Source organism: Pezoporus wallicus, unplaced genomic scaffold, assembly GCF_028554395.1.
Source record: "Pezoporus wallicus isolate ANWC-B61680 ecotype Strahan unplaced genomic scaffold, APGP_CSIRO_Pwel_v1 contig_8047, whole genome shotgun sequence".
NCBI lineage: Eukaryota > Metazoa > Chordata > Aves > Psittaciformes > Psittacidae > Pezoporus > Pezoporus wallicus.
The window spans coordinates 3632752-3653256 of record NW_026639548.1 but is presented as its reverse complement, the minus strand read 5'-3'; the positions used below and the strand labels follow the sequence as shown (position 1 = coordinate 3653256).

The window sequence follows — 20505 nt, the reverse complement described above, 5'->3', positions numbered from 1 at the left end:
CAACATTTGTCTAAGTTTGAAAAATAGGCGAAATTTCAGGTAATTATCTTTCTTTTCAGACTCGAAGCATAGATTTTTAAGTTAAATGGAAGTTAATATCAGTATCTCTGGATGTTACTAGACACATCATATATCTGAAAATAGATAAATACTATATGTGGAATTAGAAAAATATTAATACAAAGGAGATTACAGTTATTCCCATAGAAAATGTAGGGAATTCATTAAAAAAAACGAAAGTAGAGGATAAAGTTAAAGATATCGTATAAATGCACAATGTAGCTCTTAAATACTACACTCAGGTCTTGTCATTGCCTCAAATAACACATAGGAAAGACAGAAGAAAGTGTGAAAGGAAAGCAAGATCATGTGAGGTATGAAACAGCTTCGCAACAAAAATAAATCGACTGACTCAATCTTATAAACAGAAGTACTGAAGAGAGGCTAACATTGCAAATAGTACTTACTTACACTTTTACTAGGATTTAGAGTCCATTCACAGGAATTACTTCTGAGCCTCATGGCGGGGGGGGTCGAACTCAACCTTTAAGGTCCCTTCCAACCCTAACCAATCTACAATTCTATGATTTACCAGAATGTAATATATTAATATAGTGTTATCAGTCTTACTAACCTCATAGTTTCACTGTCATCATAATAATAATCTCATACATAGTTTTGTGAAAGTTACACTTGTATGGAAGCACTTAAAGACCCTGAATGACAGACTGAAGTATTTATTGGGGTAAACCTAACATCTGTACAGTAGCTCTTACAGATATTTTTGCTTATTGAATCTTTCTTAGCATAGACAAGGTATCTTTGCCTCTCTTCAAATAAATCTTCAAAACTTAACATTATCTTCTTCCTATTTTTCCCAAACTGGGCAGAATTGCTTCACTGCAGTTAGGACAAGGAATTACAACATGCAAAGAGTACAGGATGAAACCCATAGATTTTACTTTGTAGGCATATAGGAGCTGGTCATGATAGATGCTCTTGTAACACCTATTTCTTTGAAGACCCCACTGACTTCAAAATTGAATACGTGTTTCCCCAGGGCCAGAGACAAAGGCTGTATTTCTATTAGCATCTCCATTTTCTGACAGTAGAATTCCTATGAAAATCTCATAATTGGACTTATTGCAGATATTTTAGGGAAAGAGTAGCCTTTATGACAAATTAATTGAAAGGATATATCATTGCACTGACCATCAGGAATGGGCCAGACTGTGACTGCACTTTGTCAGGTCAGCATAACTCAATTTACCAAGAGCCTTCAGCCATTTAAGAGAGATTAAGACAAGTTATGGCTTACTTCTGGTGCTTTCAGAAACCTGCCCAAAAGGCTTTAATGATGTAGCCAGTGATCTAATAGCTCTTGTAAAAGCTCGATGAAGATCTGTAAATGGTAATGTATAGAAGGGTATTTCTTTTCTGTTAGGAAGATCAACAAGAACACTCAGCTCCTTCAGGTCACAGGAGAAGCAGCACTATTAAGTCTACAGCACATTCATGATCTTTCTTTGGAATCAGTCTTTGAGCATCAGTGAAATAAACTCAATACATTCTCACTTTGAACACTCAGGCACATTAACTGTAGGGCAAGACTGTCAGAAGTACCAGAATTCAATTAGTCCTCTGTAGTTCTAATTGTGTGATACCTTTGAAGGTCCTGTGTTTTTTTAATAAGCCAGCTGAGGTAAGTTCCCGATACACATAGTTTGCCAATACCATTGCTGATATTTTACCATAAGCATACTACAAGCATTGCAGTACAAGCACAACAACCTACTGCATCGCAGTCAAAGTCTCACTTGCATATGACCATTTTTACTTTCTTGCCTGCGTTCTACTGGTTCCCAAATAGAAAGAATTTTCTACACCAATCTACTTTTTCTACTACAATTGTTACATGAAGTTAATCACCCTTCTTATAAGTAATTAAGCCTCTGCTACGATACCTGATTGCCCATGAGGAATCCTGCCATTCCATGAGGAATCATGTCCAACTGCCTGCTCTTCCTGAGATTTTAAAGGCTGCCAACCACCACCAAGCAACAGCTCTAAATCACTTACTTCAAATTTCTGAGACACTCCATTTCTGTCATGCAGCTGGTCACATTGCTTATGGATATCAGCTTAACTTTCTTTCCTAGAAGAAGTATAAGCTTTGGTCAAGCTCTTAGCATTTGTTTAATTCTTTAATGGGTATTCTGCAGCATTCTAACTCTCATTCAAAGGTCAAGAATTTGAACTCACTACTTTTATAATAAATATCAGCTCATACAGGCGGTTACATGCAGGTCAGAAAGACTTTTGATGTGCATAGCTGTTTATCAATGGGAGTGAGGACATTCCTAATCTGGCACTTCCCAATCAATTTTCTCATCTGCGATTTAGAAAGAAAACTGCATCTTATGTCCAGCATCATTACAAGTTGTTTTATACTCAGAAGCTTAAACTGACAATAGTCAGGCTAGTGCCACCATTACACAGTAATCATCTCAGCAATGCACATTTAGGTGATTTAATCAAACAATATCAATTAGAACATGTAACTGATGCAATTCATATTATTTTAACTGAAGTGATGCTGTACAGGAATGTAATGAACACAATTTTTCTCTGCTCTCTGTACTGCTGAGAATCTCACAGTCATATATAGTCCAAGGCAAGTGCAAAATGTTGCTTATTGGACTATTTATATAAAGTAACAGCTTTTCTGTCACTACCTCATTTTTTTAAGTTCTCATAGTTTAACAATCCTTTCCCAGTGCCCATTTCATGTGCAGAAATAAAGCTCTCTTCCTGCAGCATTATTGCCAGCTCTTAATAGCAGCATTTAATCTTTGTTTAACAAGTAGTATTCCAGAAAAATTTACAAGTACTTGTCAGAAAACATTGCAGGATCTTGTTACATTATTACAGTTTTATATTGATTAAACACATGGTCAGTAAAATGCATAATATAATTATAAAACAGAGCTCACAAGCTATGCTACATCCTTTTGCAATTCTTATTTAAAAGCAGCTGATTTCACTTTCATTTATTTGTTCTACTCCTTCTATGTGAGCTTAGTACATTTTAACTTAAGAATGTGTCATAGTGTTGTAACGACTCTTAAATTGCAGGACACTAAGAGGCATTCTGCTTAGCAAAAATTACAACATTTGAAACAAGTACTGGCCGTTCATGAAGTCTGCTATAAACATCACTGGATTAAATATTAAACCATAGCAGTCTAGATTATGCTAAACTTTGTAAATGGTCTGATCAGGAAAATGGACTATTTATGTCACACAAACAATGACACGATTTGTTTTGTTTCTAAAGTAGTTCAAGATAGAAATTAAAGCTGTGCACTCCTCAAAGTGAGTTATTAGCCTATCAAAAGCATTAAGTAAACCAAACAGCATAAACAGTTAACACACAAAACCATTCCATCTAGTTAAAAAGATGAAAATAAATAAAATATTTGTCATTAAGGGCACATGTACGCTATGTGCATTAAACAGCCAAGCTATTCAATTAACTGTGCCATTAATAAATAATTTAAATTATTTTGTCTTAGATAAACAGTACTTGCATTACAGGAATTAAGAACCTTTGTATTAGTAAAATAAAAAAATTGGTTTTAGCCCCAGACTATGCAAGAAAGTTGCGTCTTTTAGCCTCAAAGACAACAGTTTGAGATATGCCTCTCCACCCATTTGACGTGGCCAGAGACAATAAAATGCAAACCAGTTGGCACGCCATCCACCAAGCAAAGTGTGGTGGGACAAGGAACTACGTTGTCCTTCATGGCAGTGTAGGGAGCAGACTTTATCAGGTGCAAGTCTGCATCACCACATTCATACTTCTGAGCCAAAGCTGGCCATCCCAGGGATGGTACCAGCATACCAGCTCACAGACGCTGCTGTAGGGATCTGCCTGCTCTCCTCCAGAAAGCAGAATACTGATGGCTTCCTGAAGTTTACCAGTCCTAGCACCTCATTACTGGGATCACACTTAGTGTAACTTCATAACTGGGGAAAGATTTAGTATGTTTTTCACCTAATTAAACTTTATCAGGTCTAACTGGCAGCCCAACTAATAGATTCCACAGTTTCTTCTTAAAATGCCTCTTCTAAAGCCCCATCTTAGAACTCAATTTTCTTTGCCTAAAGAGCCATATAGTAAAAACACATACAGACTGTGGAAGCTCAGCAAAAGTTTACAGAATTTTTAAATCTGAGTTCAACTACAATGAAAAAGAGGCTATAGCTTGGTTTTTAATTTTACTGGTGCAGCCAAATTTTCCAAAGCATTCATTTCTTTCCTTTAACAGTGTCAATGCCCTTGTCAAATCAGTTGTGGAAGCAAAACTGGACTGTTTTTCAATGTAGTTTGTCTTCCATATTTAGGAAATACCCCAAGCTTCTAGAATCGCCAGCACAGAAAACAAAAAAAAAAACAAAGAATGAGAGGATTCTTGCCATGGAATATGCTTGCATGCTATCTGCCTTCCATGAAAAATAAAGCAAAACAAAACCAAAATTTTATTTATCCAGTGTTCCATTTTCCTTTTTAAACTGTAACTACATATACTTGCTTTATGCAAACTATCATAGTGTGCATACACATCACCTTCTGTAAGATGGGCTATTCTGCTTGTCTTTTTATAAAAGTTTCACTGACAATAAACAGGAGTTAAGTAAGTGTAGAGCAGAACTGCTCAGGACCATACTTCTTCATCTACACTTTGGAGATCTAAGTGTGGGGTTTTTTTTAAAACTGTAGAGACTGCAATAGTTTCTTGTCATTATTTCAGCAAGCCCAAAAGAATTATGATTTTAAAATTTGTATCTTATCATTCCAGTTAACATTTGATGCTGCTTTTTCATCTAAGCTAAGACTGCATGTCAATAAACGGTGGGGGCAGACTTGATATATGTTTTTCTTCCCCTTCACCTGCTCCTAATAGAGCTATCCCCCTTCAACCATTAGACACTCAGAAAAGATCATTGCCTTGTTACACCTTTTGTTTCTCCATTAACTCCATCTAAGTGACCCCTTGAGTGTTGTAAAAGCTTATCATCTATTTCCTAACTGAATTAAAGTGAAACCAGACAGCAGACTGTGTACAAAACCTCAGTCAGATCTTTGATCCTTTGAAAACAAAGCAAATTTGAGCACTACAGGATTTAGCTGTATGTGAAGACTAAAGTACAAATCTGATTATCCACTGCAGGGTTGATGGGAGCAAGCAGTTCCAAATCAATGCTACTGGAAAAGACTACAACAAAATCTAATATTCCCTCCCAAGACTTTTCCCTCTTGTACAGTATCTACAAGAATCCTCATATATTTTGTTCTAAAGTTTTGGTTTATTTGGGTGGTTTGGTTTTGTTTTGTTTTTTTTATTTTTTTAAGAAAAAAAGCCTAAAATGTCAACCTCCCCACCCTGATTAGAAAATTAGTTTAAATATAATGATTTCATGCATCTGTGAAGATCTACACTAAACCAAATCTTGTATTAATTTGGTGATTTGAGGGACACCTAACTACCAAAAGGACCAGCTTCAAAGAAATTTAAATATACATAAGATAACACACACAAATAAAGCACACTAGCAACTGCTTACAATCAACCATGCTTATGAGCTATGGTTCTTTCAGCATCACACAAAAATGATTAGGGATGAAATCTGGTTGCAGAAAATATCCTGTTCAATTTCTTTTAAGATAGCAATCTTACAAAGATATAAATGAAAGCAGATTTTGGCCTGTAGCACATACTTGCATGCAGACATAACTTCACAGGATAAGCTGTTAGACTAGAGGATGAAAAAATCTTTTTGCTTAACTGAACTGGAAATGATACAGTGTGCATAAAGTAGCTATTTATAGATTATATTTCCTTTGCAAGTAGCTTGGTGGCATTTTTAATTTATAAAAGCTATAGCATTAACTGTAAATATAAATAACAGCAATGTTGCTATCATACAAGGACTCTTGGCCTCTAACTCACTTATACATTCTCTTATGCCTCTGCTGAGAATTAAGCACTTTTTCAGGTATTTAGATTTCTTAATCCTCTGCATGCTTGGCAGAAAAACAGAGAAAAGAACAGAAAGGGCATGGAAGGTTGCAGTTAATCCCAAGTATGAGGAGGATTGGTTTGGTTATTTAATGTTCACTGCATTAACAAGACTTTGTAAAGCTAGGGCTGCTGTGCATTTTTTGCCTTCTAAATATTATAGAGAAAAAACAAAAAATCATTAATATGCAATAGATTATAGACATTTTCTTTGAGTGAAAAACCTATGGATTTACAGGTTTATCTAAAGACAGCACTGGTGAATTCATACATGAATTTATCATATGAAATATTGGGATATTGATGGGATTTACTTCTGATTTCAAAGAACCATTATTTTTAACTTAAATGGACTTACATCATCTGCATATCTTACAATAGATAATTCTGGCATTATGTTTCACTTTGCATCTATGTTTGTCATAAATAAACAAGGCAGTACATTTACAGTATCTCTAAGTGGACTAAAACCTCATTTTCTGCACAGTTTAGAGAGGAATCTAGTAGTCTAACAAAGCAAGTAAAGAAACGTTTGCATGACTCATCTCCATAATGACCCATTTAGCTTTAAGTATTAAGAATTAACGTGATAACAGAGATCCTAGGTTTTGGCTAAATACTGTAACTCTTATTACACCTACCATTCCTTTACATAACATATAAATCAAAGAAAAAAATGAAGATAACTTTTGCAGCCATTTATTTACACTTTCCTGAATTATAATTAATTTCTACCTTGAGGCACTCAATGATAGAATAAAATTGCTCTCACAGTAGAACCTTATTTTATATAAAGGAAACCACGATTTGCAGACTTTGTACAGTACCTCTGACATAAAGACAGTTGCAGTAGTTGTTTTTAATCTGTTTTCATGTACTGTGGAAAATAAGTACATGAAACATCAAAAGAAAGCCTAAAAAAGCCCCTTCTGAGTTGACGTTCTGCAAATTGGGGATTTAAATGTGCATTTCTACCACGCAGACTGGACATCACTGAAGTAAAAACTGGTCCAGACAGATAATGCAGAAAACAGTCAAACAGAAAAATTAACTGTTACTACAGTCCCTTCCTTCATCTTTGCGACCCAGATAGCATTAGTTTATATATCGTTTCAACTGTAGCAGTGCATAAAGCCTTAGCCATAACTAGGACTCCATTGTGCAGACCAAGGCATAAATGCAGAACAAATGAATCCTATTTTAAATACCAAACACTTGCAATGAGTTGTTCCAGGATGGAGTCAAGGCATAAATGTATCTCCTGATGCATTTGGTGAGGTTTCTTTACCAACCAGCAGAACCTTCAAAGTAATCAGATAAGAGATCAGTGTATGAATACTTGGATGGGCTGGAGTGCTGCCAATTCCCATGGATGTCAAGTCATATCCTTTGCTGCATACTACAAGCATAGGTGGTGAACACTGGGCATAGCAGCGGCTGTTACACTGAGGAGACAGGAATATTGGAATTATTGTAGATAGAGAATCTTCAACAAATAATAACACCTAACTCTGCATGAAGACCTTACACAACTACAGGATGTCTTTGTAGATGTTGCTTTAAATCTGAGGATATTTGTCTGTTCTGTAAAAGAAGGTAACCACTGCCATTTGGGTACCAAAGCCTACATGTTGTACAATTGCTGAGGCATTACTCCTTTGACCTTAGTACTTGAAGTTGCAGAGGTTGTTTCAGTCTTGAACCTGTTACACCTGCAAAATCAGTTTACAGCTGATTTGCAGGCCAAAGGTGGATATACATATGGTGATATTAAATGCTGGCCTGCCTCTGGAAAGTGATGACCTTGGGTTGCTACTGCCCAATTCAGAAAAAGGAACTGAATTTGTTCATAACACCAACAAGCCAAAAACTCTGGTGATAACAAAAGCTTGGTTAAGACAGGTCTGAAGAGTAAACAGGACCTGTACAGCTCTTGAACTGCACGTAGCTGTCTGCTACCAGGAGAAAGATAATTCATCATGATAAAAACAAACATCCATTTTAAACTTGCTCAGCAATGAGGATGGTCTTATTTGCATAATGATGGTTATTTGAATATGATGAGAATTTCCCTGAGCAAGTCTCAAGCTCAAACACATTTAGATGTGATACAGTCTGTACAATTTTCTCAAGGATTGCAATTTAATACTATTTATCTAATGAAAGAAAAATAAATATTGGCTGTAACATCCCATTATGCTTGAGAGCTGGTTTTAAATTACACTTGAATAAAGTAACTGAGTGTGGGATGTTTGCATTTCCTCAAGGAACGGTAACACTTCTCAAAATAGTGAAAAATATCATCTTTCTCTGAGTAGCCTCCATCTCAATAATGGGACTGCAGAGATAACACTAACGAAGTGGGGCCTATTGCATTTTCAACACTGAATATCAGCCATAGCAGCAATGAATCAAACAGCATTTCATCAATATAAAACAGTATCAAGGAGTCCTAAAGCCAAGTTTCAGGGAAAAAAGACCGATATTTAGAGACTGATGAATAACCATTGACTATATTTATACTGGAAACCTCACATGAGTTTTAACAAAGAGGAGCACTGGTCGCTAGAACCATTAGTAAGGAAAGGTATGGATTGGACATTATTTAGTATGTTCAGAGTGTTGCCATTAGCTCTAATAAAGGCATTTCTTGGTTGGAAACTGCTGTTACACACACGACCAGAAGACAAAAGCTCCTGTTTGCCAAGTCTGTATCAAGTACAAGAATTTTTTGCTGTTTCATTGTAGGAAAGCCTCTGCATTTTTCAGGATCTCAGATCCCACCTCTAGTGAGAACTGATAGAATTTCAAGATTTTCAAAAGCATATCTCAATGGGAAGCACAGGCATGGATAAACTGGTGTTGAATATGTACTCACTGCAACAGATATACCTACATATAAGCGCACCAAATTAAGCCAGCATTTGGCTCTTGGTAATTTCAGATGTCAAAAGTGTTTTTAGCAAGGATGCAACTGTATGATTGCAGAGCCATGTATCTGTCTTGCCAAACCTCAGATAGCGTAAGACTGAATTCTGTGCTGCAGATAATGTGGGTAATTAACTATCAAATCCATCCATGTGACAGGTTATTTTATTTGTGTCTTCAAAGGAATAAGAAAAATTATGCCTAAGCTTAGCTCAAAGCTCATCCTGCTCCTATTAAAGTCCATGCAGGCAGGGTTTTTCTGCTGCTGAAGTTAATTAGAACAATTAAGTCATTTTAGGTTAAGAACTAGACCATCAAGAAAGCTTTGTTCTTGTAAAACAAAGTGCCCTTGAGAAACAGTTGAACTACCTGAAACTATCATCTTGAAAAGCTAATAATGCACCTCTAAAAGTGAAAAGGACACAAACTAGTATTTTTAGTGCAATTCTAATAAAGAGTCATTTGTAAAGTTAAACAAATTTTGGTAGATTTTTTTTAATGATGGCTTGCTCTTCTCCTTGTGAACTTCCACTGTAATCTTCCAGTGTGAATCCACCGCATCACAGAAGCATCTACCATTGACTAAAATTCCCAAAATCTTAATGGAAAGTTGCCACCCATTTCAGTGAGAACTGAGGCTGCCACCCTGCCACATGTAAATGCCTCTATACAAAACCATCTCAAAAGAGGTTACCACTTCAGACTTGTTGCCAGAAGTTCTGGCTTCTTCCTTTAAAACTAGGGTTCTATTCCTTTGACGTTAATCTAGTTCATCAAGATCAGCAAGCAGATAAAGACAACTACAAACCCAGTTCACATTTCAGAGACTTAATTTGCAAAATGTGGCATTATCATCTAACATACAGAATAATTCTATATGTCCACTTAGTCAATTCAAGCACATTTAAAAAAACAAAAAGAGATTTCTTGACATTTAGTGCCTCAAGACACTGATCTTTTTGCCAAAGCTGAGCCCATTGGGTTTCTCCACCATGGTGTGCAGAGTTCATGGCTTTGTTGGCAATTAAATTTCAAGACATTTTGCTCAGTTCTTACAGTTCAGTAGTGCCGTTGTTAGAGTCATTATCCTTGCCATTACTTCTAGAAGAGTTAAAGGAAATGGAATTTCACTCACACAACTTGATAAATCATTTCATTAAAAGAAGGAGAAAAACAAAGAATTGTTCCTCTCACAGTGGCACACCAACCAAATGCCCTGCTCAAAAGAGAAATCTGAAGAGTGCTGGGAACATTAAAACTACAGTTTTAGTTAATGTGATGAAATAGAAGTGACTGTAACCATAAAGTGCATTAGCACAGTTGAAATAATAATTTAATAGCACAACGTTACCTGTCTGGAAAGCAGCTTGTCCCTTCATCTGTTTATCTATTTAGTCACACATGAATGGCCAGTCTGTACTTACAGGAATATCAGTTCCCTTTTGCACTGTGACCCATTTTTAACACTTTAATGTTTCCCACCGTACTTTTGGTGAAGAGTGTATGTTACCTGTCTCTTGCTAACTCCTAATATCCCATATTGCAACTCTGCCAGCATACCCTAGATTTACTATGAAAAATTTTAGAAGTATTTAATATAAACCTACAAACTACATGGAACCTGCTAAAATCCAAGTATAAAAAGTACTCAATGTGCTAAGTTGCTCAGTACCTCAAATACACTTTACCAACTCCTAAACAGTTTTCTTGTATGCTCATGTAAGACAAAAGTAGTAAGTCCTTTTTACTGCCCTTCTCTTTGAAAATATCAACTCTAAAATAAATTTCAGAGAGCATTACAAGCACGTGAATGCTAGAGAGCTACCTTGGGAACAGTAAGTGGCACAGAGAACTTCAAAGGGAACAAGAAGCCATTGTTAAATGAAGCACTATTATTATTAAACGGACAAAATTCAAGCAGTGGCACTACCTGGATCTGCAGCTATTTGTGTATTTAGTAGTCTGCTGGATTTGAGAGGCTTCCAGCACTGAATCTCAAAGTAGCTTGTCAATGCCTCTAATGGAGCAGGCCTAGATCCTAGCTCATCTGAATCAATCCAGCTACATAGGCCTCAGTGGAGCTCTACTTGCATATATACATCTATAAGTATATATATACACATCTATAAGCTATATTTATATATTTACACATGGCTAAGCATCTGGCTATGTGTCTCATTGAGGATACAGTTCTCAGCAGCACAGGTAGCCAGCCACATGCCGACTTGAGTAGGTTATTTCCTCTACACATTCTTCATTTTTATTTTCATATATACTTAAACATTCCTTCCAACTGAATTCTAGTTTTGCTTCTGTGTTTTCATGGGGCAGCTTTTTTTGTATTTAAGATTCTAGTATCTTTACCACAGATTTACATCTCATTTGGTAATCAGGCCCCTAACCTAGATAACTAAGTTTGAGTTCAAGTCTTCCAGCTTAGGCTTCCTGCTAAGTTCTCAGGGTATAAACATATAAATAAATACCTTAAACCTACTAGACGGTAAAGGGGCAACACACATTCTATTTGTCTTTTTTTTTTCTTTTTTAAGAATATATAGTAAATAGAAATTATGGTCACACCTAACATGCCTAGATAATGTCATAAAAAAGAATTGAATTACCTGCATGCAATCTGTCAATATCAAAGTCATTATGATTGTTAACTTTTCATAGCAATGCAATCATTGAACCATGCAAATTTACTGTTCCACTAAAATTAGGAGCAGGTAAGAAATGAATCTGAATGTCATTTATGTCTTCAGAGAGCTCCACTAGTAAACAAAACAAGGATAGGTTCATGCTGTGTAGGGAGAAGTCAACCTGCATTCTCCCTTCCTCCACAGCCATTGTTCAGCATGTGACAGTTGCACAGAAACAGGAAAGAAAAAGCTCCTTATGGAGACCTAGAAGATAAAAGGTCCAATTCCCACTTTTTTGATAAGACATTTCAACTGTCTCATGTTCAACTTTCCCATCAAGTTAAGTGGGGGACAGTGCATCCGTATTTCAGAATCACATTCCAAAGACAAAATCAGGAAGGGGTAGTGTTTATAAGTTCTTGATGTGACTTGGCTGTATTTTTCTATGGATTTCTCGGGTGAAAAACAAAAACTGTGGAGTGCAGGGTTTGGTAAGCAATGCGGTGACCATAGCTCATGCACAACTGACTCTAGAAAGCAGAATTTAATGTGTCCAAAGTCATTTGCACAAGCGCTATAGTCTCCATGAATCCCACTGATGCTGAAGCTATCATGCATCCAAAATAGAAATATTTTTCTGTATATTTTGTATAAACACTTTTTTTACACAGTCATATTTATGCTATTTTCTAGTATCTGCCTATGCTCTAATAAATGCATTAAAACTATTTCACATACACTGACATTTTTCATCTGACATACAAGTTAAAAACATTTTAAATCAGACTAAAGGTCAATTTTTGTGACATACATACCTCCAGTGTCCTAGCCATTTATGCTCTACCATTTCTCATCTGTCGTTTACAATCAGGTTGTTTCAGTCTTCTAAGCAACCTACTCCCCTGACATCTGTATCAAGCTTTAAAGACTGTTTCAACAGACTATTTTCCCATGAGATTTTTTAAAGAGCAAATTCTTCATTTAACTGGGCATGCCTCTCTTTTTCCATCTTAATTCACTTCCATTTTCCTCACAGACTTGTAACAAGATGACTATGATGGATCATGTTGATTTTATATGATCCTTTACAATGGAAGAAAAGATAAGACAAGTAAGGCTTTTTGTATTTCCCTAAACATAATACTGCTTAAAGCAGAGAGTACTGTTTGTCAGAAGGCTTCAGAGAATGAAATCAAATGCTTTAGGTTATTATCTTCAGTAACAGTCAATGTTTGTCCAACTTTTCTCTCAATTTCACAGGTACAGTGAAAGTTATGCTGACACATCAAGAGACCTTTGGAGGAAGGCACCACATCAGAGCAGTGCTTTAGATCAAGCCTGCTAATTAATTCAGTTATCAGAGAAACTGTCACAGCATCAAGGACTCACTGAACTCCGACATGTGGAGATAGCAAGACTGTTAACAAGACACCTTGTGCTTCCCCAGATGTTCACCTTACAGAGTTCCATCATTAGGCAGAACAAGTTCTGTGCTTATTAGCACAAAAGACAGTAATCAGCTGAAACAGTCTGGAGAGGAGCTGATGTCTCCAAGCCAAATGGGAACAGTTTAGACCAAACAGATCTGAGCTTGCACAGGCTGGTAAATAATGTGCTCAGAGCACACTGGATTTTGGGTCTTGTCCGATTATTTGAAACTTTTTCTACAAGGGGTTAGTGTTCATCATTTAGATGCATCTAAATATGTCTAACTAGAAGAAGAAAACTACATGTCCACTGCAATAGAACTACACCAGTAATTAAGATACACAACTATTCCAGTTTTTCCCCAGATAATTTTTCAGTTTTAAGCAAACAGCAATTTCCTACTTCTCTAGCAATTTAAATTCTCAAATCAGTTCAGGAACACTGTGTAAAGAAGGAACTTTTTATTCTTTGTTTTTTTTCAGATTTCTGTTTATGTGGCTGTATAAAAGTATTAATCACATAAAACGATTTGGCCTGCATGTAAGGCTTGAGATTAAAGCCTTATAAAGACACTGTAGCTGCTACATTTGAGTAGAATATGATCCAAAGAGTACCACTCTTTGAAGAAATAACATTTAACATGGCGCTGCCCAAGCTTAATGGGTTGGTTGTTTTTTCTTCCAGGAATTAGTGATAGTTTCAAAGTTGATTTGTAGGCTGGAAAAATAAGGTTTTAATACTGCTGCAGAGAGATACAATCTTTTCTTCATGGGAGTTTGCTAAATACTTATTACTGGTCTTGCTTAAAGCAATAGAGTGGGTAAGCCTTATTTAATAGAAAACTGAAAATACAGATGAGCCTTCTCTGAGAGTAATACAAATTCCATAGCATCATTCAGGGTCAGAAGAGGTTTATGCAGCCAAAGACCAGGTATAAGACAAGAAGACGAAGGGTTTTACCTGCTTTTCACAAAGCAATGATAACACATACCTATTCCCAAATGGACTACTGTATTCATACATGCCAGCAATACAGATAAACTTACATGTTTATTACACTTCTGATCCCAACAAAAACTTTGTTGCCATTTGAAAAAAAGCAGTAGATTATTATTTGTGATCATACATTGTGATACTGATAGCCTACAACTGAAAGCACAGTCCAGATGAATCAAAGCTGCATGGAGATAAAAGTTACAATTACTTTAAACTACTGTCTTAAATAGAAGGTTTTATTGTCTTCTAGAAAGTAACCCTACCAACAAATCTTCCAGGATGTCAGCAGTATTATTATACATCCAGATCGTACACCCTAGCACAGTCAGGAAGTAAAACACTAGGAAACAGGAAAAAAGTAAGGTTTAGTTGGTGTGGGAACATAGTAATACAGCAGCACATAAGCTTCCATCAATTTACCACTTATACATACTTCAGTCAAGTATCTGCTCCTAGTACAAATAGGTGTCCCTGGAGGGTTTACATGAAGATCTAAACTGGAACAGTCTTCAGAAGCTTAAGAACCTTTTAGAGCTGGCTAAAAACTTTACAGCATTTTAAATTTTATATTTATTTCCTTAAATTCAATAGCTTTTATATTAAGAATGGTTTCATTGAGTTTTTTCCTGAACATTTAATAATTTAGCAGGAGATGTCACACATCAGTGTTTATAATCATGGTCAGAGTCATCCTAAAGCAGAATGACTGCTTTAGGGTTAGCTTTACTACACAGTCTGGAGCTTGAAGGATACTGTAAAGAAGTAAAATTTGAAACTCAGGTTGTTGTTATTTTAAATATTTTACAAAAATATTTGCTTTCCAAACAGGAAATAATGAATCTGTTTCAGAAAATATTTTGATAATTCAAAATGTGAAGCATTGACAGTGGTAAGGAAATGATTCCAGCAGCATTTCTGCATAATGAAGCAAAGTGTAACAGTTTCAATCTGTAGGGTTATAATTCACTGAAACAACTATAGATATAAAAATACTAGACATTTTATGGTAGCTTTTCCTTTCCTCACACTGGTTTATTTTTGCTCTGGAAATGCAGCATATTCATTAGCCTAAAAATTGCCACCAATTAAGTGGTATATAAATTGTCTAACAGCATATTAATGAGGAATGAGGGGGTGTTAGTTATGGTGCCTTTATGCAGTGAAGAAAGAAGCATTTTTCTCAACTGTTGATATCTAGTCCTTGGACTGCTCTCCAAAGCAAAGCAAGACAGGTCTAGACTTAAACAGACTTCTTGTTGATCAAGAAATGCTTACTGAAAAAAACATCTTTGAAGCTGCTCATAATTTGCTGCTTTTTTTATTCAGTTATATCTGTGCTTGCTGGACAGTTAAACAGAAAAAAACTGCTGTGTAATCTTGGTCTCAAAATACTAATAGACTAATCAGAAATATTGCTCAGTCAATGCCCCCGATTAGTGTTTGCATTAATATATCATCTAGAGTTAATATATCAAGAGCCTGTTGTATCGGGTGTTACACACAGAAGAAATTGTTATGCCTGAAAAAACAGCTTATGAATGCAATGTATATTGTGTCCTTGTTCCCTACAGCACTGGAAGGATCTGTTAAAGCAGCTACCACCTACCCTGCAATCTGTTTAAAAATTTAATCCCCAAGGGCAAGTCTTTGTCACACAAGTCATGGTCCATGGACAACTGAACAAGCAGCATCCAACACATTACCAGAATGGGAAATAGTAAGAGCTGTAGCAGTTCAGTCACAGCACCCTGCTAAGATAACAGTACTGCTTCCAGACCCAAGCTTACATGCCTTCCAGGCATGCCATAATGGAAGTAGAAGAGCTCAAGCCTGCAGAGGTTGGCACTACCTAAGGAGATTCCACAAATTATTCTCTTTCATAATGCAAACTCATCTTGTGTCCCCCCTATGCTTCAAGTTACTTTAGCAAAAATAGTGAATTTTCTGCCATCCCTTGGAAACAAAAGCAGATCTCTTTCCCTTCAAAAGAATATCAAGGTTATTTCCCTTGCATCAGTTAGCATTCCTCAAGTAAAAGCCCTCTGTGCTACAAAATACAGCTGCATGGGACTGGCAGCATGCTGAATTTCAGGGGTTGAAGAAGCTCAAGGATTTGATAGCATCATCTCAACTTATTATACAGCAAGTATAGTTTAGACAGTATACTATATATAGTATATAAAATATAACCTTTTTATGTTTTTACCTATTTCCTCTGTACATGGGCCAGTCTCTCAGCTGGTGCTAATCAGTTCCACTGCAAATACTGCTACATAACTTGATGTCCCTTTCTTTTACTTTACCCCATACATTAGGTACTTGAGCTAGGATTTCACACACCCTGAAGAAAAGGATTTTAGGACTGAATTTGAGAACAGCCAAAATTATGCATTTGTACAGGCATAAGCTTGGAGTGTACTACCACAATGACTATTTCTGCATATGCTGGGGTGCCCTTTTTTGGGGCAACTGAAATCCCCAAGCCTTATGATTTTATTATTATAGTTGCATTCAGCAGAACTGATTCAGTCATGTCTCATACGCACAGGCATGATGACAACTTGAGCATTTTGCTGTTGAGCTAGAGGGTTTTATTCATATGGCACTATTTTAAGATAGCTCATCCATTATACAAGGAAAATAAATATTTTATTCATATTAAGTAATTTTTAGAGCCTGATTGAGGTTCTGGTATCACAGGATCGACTAAGGTAACGTAACCAGATGGTATTACTTGTACTCCTACTGCCAAATAAAATCTGAGCATCCTCTCTCAAATGCTTAATTTAGAGAACTTAATTTGGGTGCCTTTGTTGTCAATCACTCTACTTAAACTCATTTACCAAAAAAATCCAACAGACACTAGCACGCACAATAAATCTCTGCTAACCTACCAGCTAAACCTGCTTTTCTCTAACATCGAAGACTGCACTATAGTAAACGTGGCTTCAGATTATTTGCCTTGGGGATTTTGTGAGCACTTGGCTTCAGACACGTACTGTACAAACTAAAATGGAAGGCATTAGCATTTTGAGCATACTGAATTTTTACGGAAGCTTATGGGGAAACCACTTTATTTGGAAAAGAAATTATGATCCTTTGCTTAAAAAAGTTTTCTGTTAGTTTGGAGAGATGGTGGCTGACTAGGAAATAAAAAAACAAAACCCAAACAAAAACCCAGAACATTTTTCCTCCTGAAATTTTTCCAATTAACGCATGCATTGGATAAAGACTTTCCTGGTATCTTTTCTCAGTTGGAGTATTTTTCTGTATATTAAAATTATAAGATAAAATGGTTGTTAATACATCTGCCTTTTCCAAAGTAAGACATACAGGTCATTCACGACAGACAGTTGTCTAGCCTCTTCTTTTGGTCCTCCCAGTGACGAACACTACATATACAACCATATGCCCTCCCAGGACAGGGCACTATCTCTGCTGTCATTTAAGTCTCTTAGCTGCAATTTGCTTCCAATTTTTTCTCTTTCTGTTCACCCTAATGAAAACATTACCTCCTTTGTCTCTACAGCAGAAAGCAAGCATGACCTAGTGTGTTCACCTGTTTTTAAGGACTGGACTTGATCCCAGGCTGTCACTGAACATTTTTTCATTACTTTTCATTGTTATATGTCACTTCAATATACATCTGTCTTCTCTCTTATCAACTGCCTTGCCCAAGACTTGGCTAATCTTTCGATCATGACATGCACATTTACTTTCTGTAAAACACTGGTTCACAGCTAAGTCTCACCTTCATGCACTACAATAGTATACTGACCTCTTCTTCACACCACCAGGCGCCAGAGAACTCTGTAGTTTTAATTTTGATACAATTCCTATTGTTACATTAACAAATGGCAATATTAAACCCCAAGACATGCAGAAAATGTGAGATTTCCTAATTAAAGATTATAGTAATAGAATCCTCTGTCAACTTCTACTGATTAGGCAACAACCTAAAAAAAAACCAAAAAAACAACCAAACAAAAAACCCCAGGAACCTGATTTATAATTGAATTGAACATGTCCTTCAAAAAGGCCATGACAAGTTTAGTGACCTGTTAACTGAAATTAAATCTTTACAGGAAAAAAATACAACAAAAAAGGGAATGTGATGATTAACATAGCTTGAAAAAGATATGTTTCTTGACTGAAAGTTCAGCTGCCAGAAATCTGAGGGCTGAATATTAACTGTCTTGGTTAGATCATCATTTAACAGAAAGGTGAAATGATCTTCCAAAGCATGCTTTTGTTTGTAGCAAAATAACAGTCTGAATTCCAAGTACTGGATTCATATTACTCATCAGTCAGTTTTTAAAAAAGAAGAAAAAATTAATACCAAGCTAGCTGGAAATACTTTTGATTCTAAAATCCTAGGTACGTATTTCAAATTTCTCCTGATGTGAACAACAACTTTGAGTGAAGTAATAAATGGAGAGGGGGTTGTAGCGTTTTTTGCAATGTTTTTGCACCCTGGTTTCTGTTACAATCAGATGCAGTTAGAATCATGTAACACATCTGTCAAGTATAATCATTATTTTCTCTAAAGACTGAGTCAGTTGGAAGTCGTTTCATTTATGCTATGCATTAAGAGAAAATACAAATATCATAGAAAATAATTACAAGTCATCTGTGAGATAACCATCAACAATAGCTGACATTGTATCTGTCATTTTGTAATGACATAACTGCAACTTATTTTTTCCCCAGAGAAACATCCATAGAAAAAAGCAGTGAACACGTAACAACTACAAGATCCGTATATGATATATAAAATAAAGAAAATTTTATCAAACTAGCATTTCAAACTGTTTGCTATTTCTTCCTCTTTACAGTTCTATTTATTTTTATTTTCCCCTTGCAGACTTAATGGGCAGTTAGGACCAAAGTTTTCCCCCCATCTTCAAATGAAGATAACAAAAACTTTCATGTCCTAGGAGACTGCACATAAAGTCTAGGAGGATAACCGATTTCAACCCTCATGTGCAGCCTAATACAAATGTATTAAATATTTGCTAGTCTCAGAACCAATGTGGGAAAGTACTAACTGTGTTTAGATTATTCATTCTTTTAATCCCATAGGACAGGATTACCCCCTGCTTCAACCTAAGCACATTCTTAGCAGCTTTGCATAACTTTACAGTTGATGAAATATATCCTATATGGCCTTTATACTTGTTCTAGCTTTTGAAATCTCTATAAGGCAGTATATCTGAGGACTGGAAAAATTAGTGGATACTATGGGCACACAAGCATCTTCTTCCCTGAAGACAGGTTTCCCTAAAGCAGGATTTGGCTATCCAAAGCACATTTTCTGCCTTTTGCCAGTATATCTGGATTGAACATCTTCCTTGAACTCAGTTGTGAATCTACCTGTTTGCTCAGGAAATGGTGCATAAACGCTTCTTAGTCAGTGCTACACCAAATCAGAAAAAGACAACCATTTTACCCAATACAGATTCAAACACTTTCCATGCCTTTAAACATAATCCCTCATCATGCTGGTTCACTCTGACATCAATTTCATTAGATGACCTAACATTTCCTTTGCTTTAATTAATATCCATTTTTCCACTGAACACTTATTACCAATATTTAAAATGAGAATATATTGTGAAACACTACTGGAAATTTGTTGGCTAATAATTATCATCTTTTTACAAGAGAGATCTCACTTCACTTCAGTTTTCCATAATTTAAGAGTATTTCAGCAAGGCTGAATAACTGACAGGAACCCTAGCAAGTGTTTTGTTCCCTGTATATATTCTCTGGAGAAAGATCTAAGAATTTTATCTGCGACTGACATTATTAAAGTCTTTTCTGATACATAACATACAAAAATGTCAGATACTGTAGTTATTCCCTCTTCTAAGTGCAGATTTACTACCATAATCCAAATACCTTGTTTTCATTTCAAGTACATATTACATTCAGTATGCGTTAAGCACAACTTTATTATTTGTAACTCACAGTTTACAAGAAGATTCATATCTCTTTCCAGCCTTCTGCTATTCTGATTTCTGCATTACAGCAGGTGACAGGCGTCTCTGGAAATCTGAAGCAGGCTGAGAGAATTACATGTAAAAATCAGTATTCTTCAACTGGAAATGGAAAGGTCTGCTCCTAAAATCCAAGCTCTAGCATTGCATCTAGTTAACAGATGCATGTAGGATGTGGATAATCGGAAAATAACAACTAGGGTGCCAGACTGTGGTACATCATATATCCGAAAGAGCAGCAGTTTGAAGAACTGTACAGGCAAAAGTTATGGCCTGGTGAAGACTAGTTTTTTTCCTTAAAAAGTGAGCAACAGGTCTTTTTCTCCAGGTGCCAGGTCAGAGACTATGCATAGGGTGGCTCATGAAAATAAAACAGCACACTGTGCCTAGAGTTCCTAGAGTGCCTAGAGTTAGCGCTATTTAAATATTTTA

General features: G+C 36.1%; 1 protein-coding gene across 1 annotated transcript in view; it reads right to left on the bottom strand.

The window, feature by feature from the left end:
- The window catches only part of TMEM132D (transmembrane protein 132D), a 272550-nt gene extending 252379 nt beyond the window's left edge, over positions 1–20171 (bottom strand). Inside the window, exon 1 of the mRNA XM_057414941.1 lies at positions 20045–20171. Coding sequence (XP_057270924.1) covers positions 20045–20063 — 19 coding nt within the window. The 5' untranslated portion in view covers positions 20064–20171. The remainder of the gene's footprint in view (positions 1–20044) is intronic.
- Between the last annotated feature and the right edge of the window lie 334 nt (positions 20172–20505).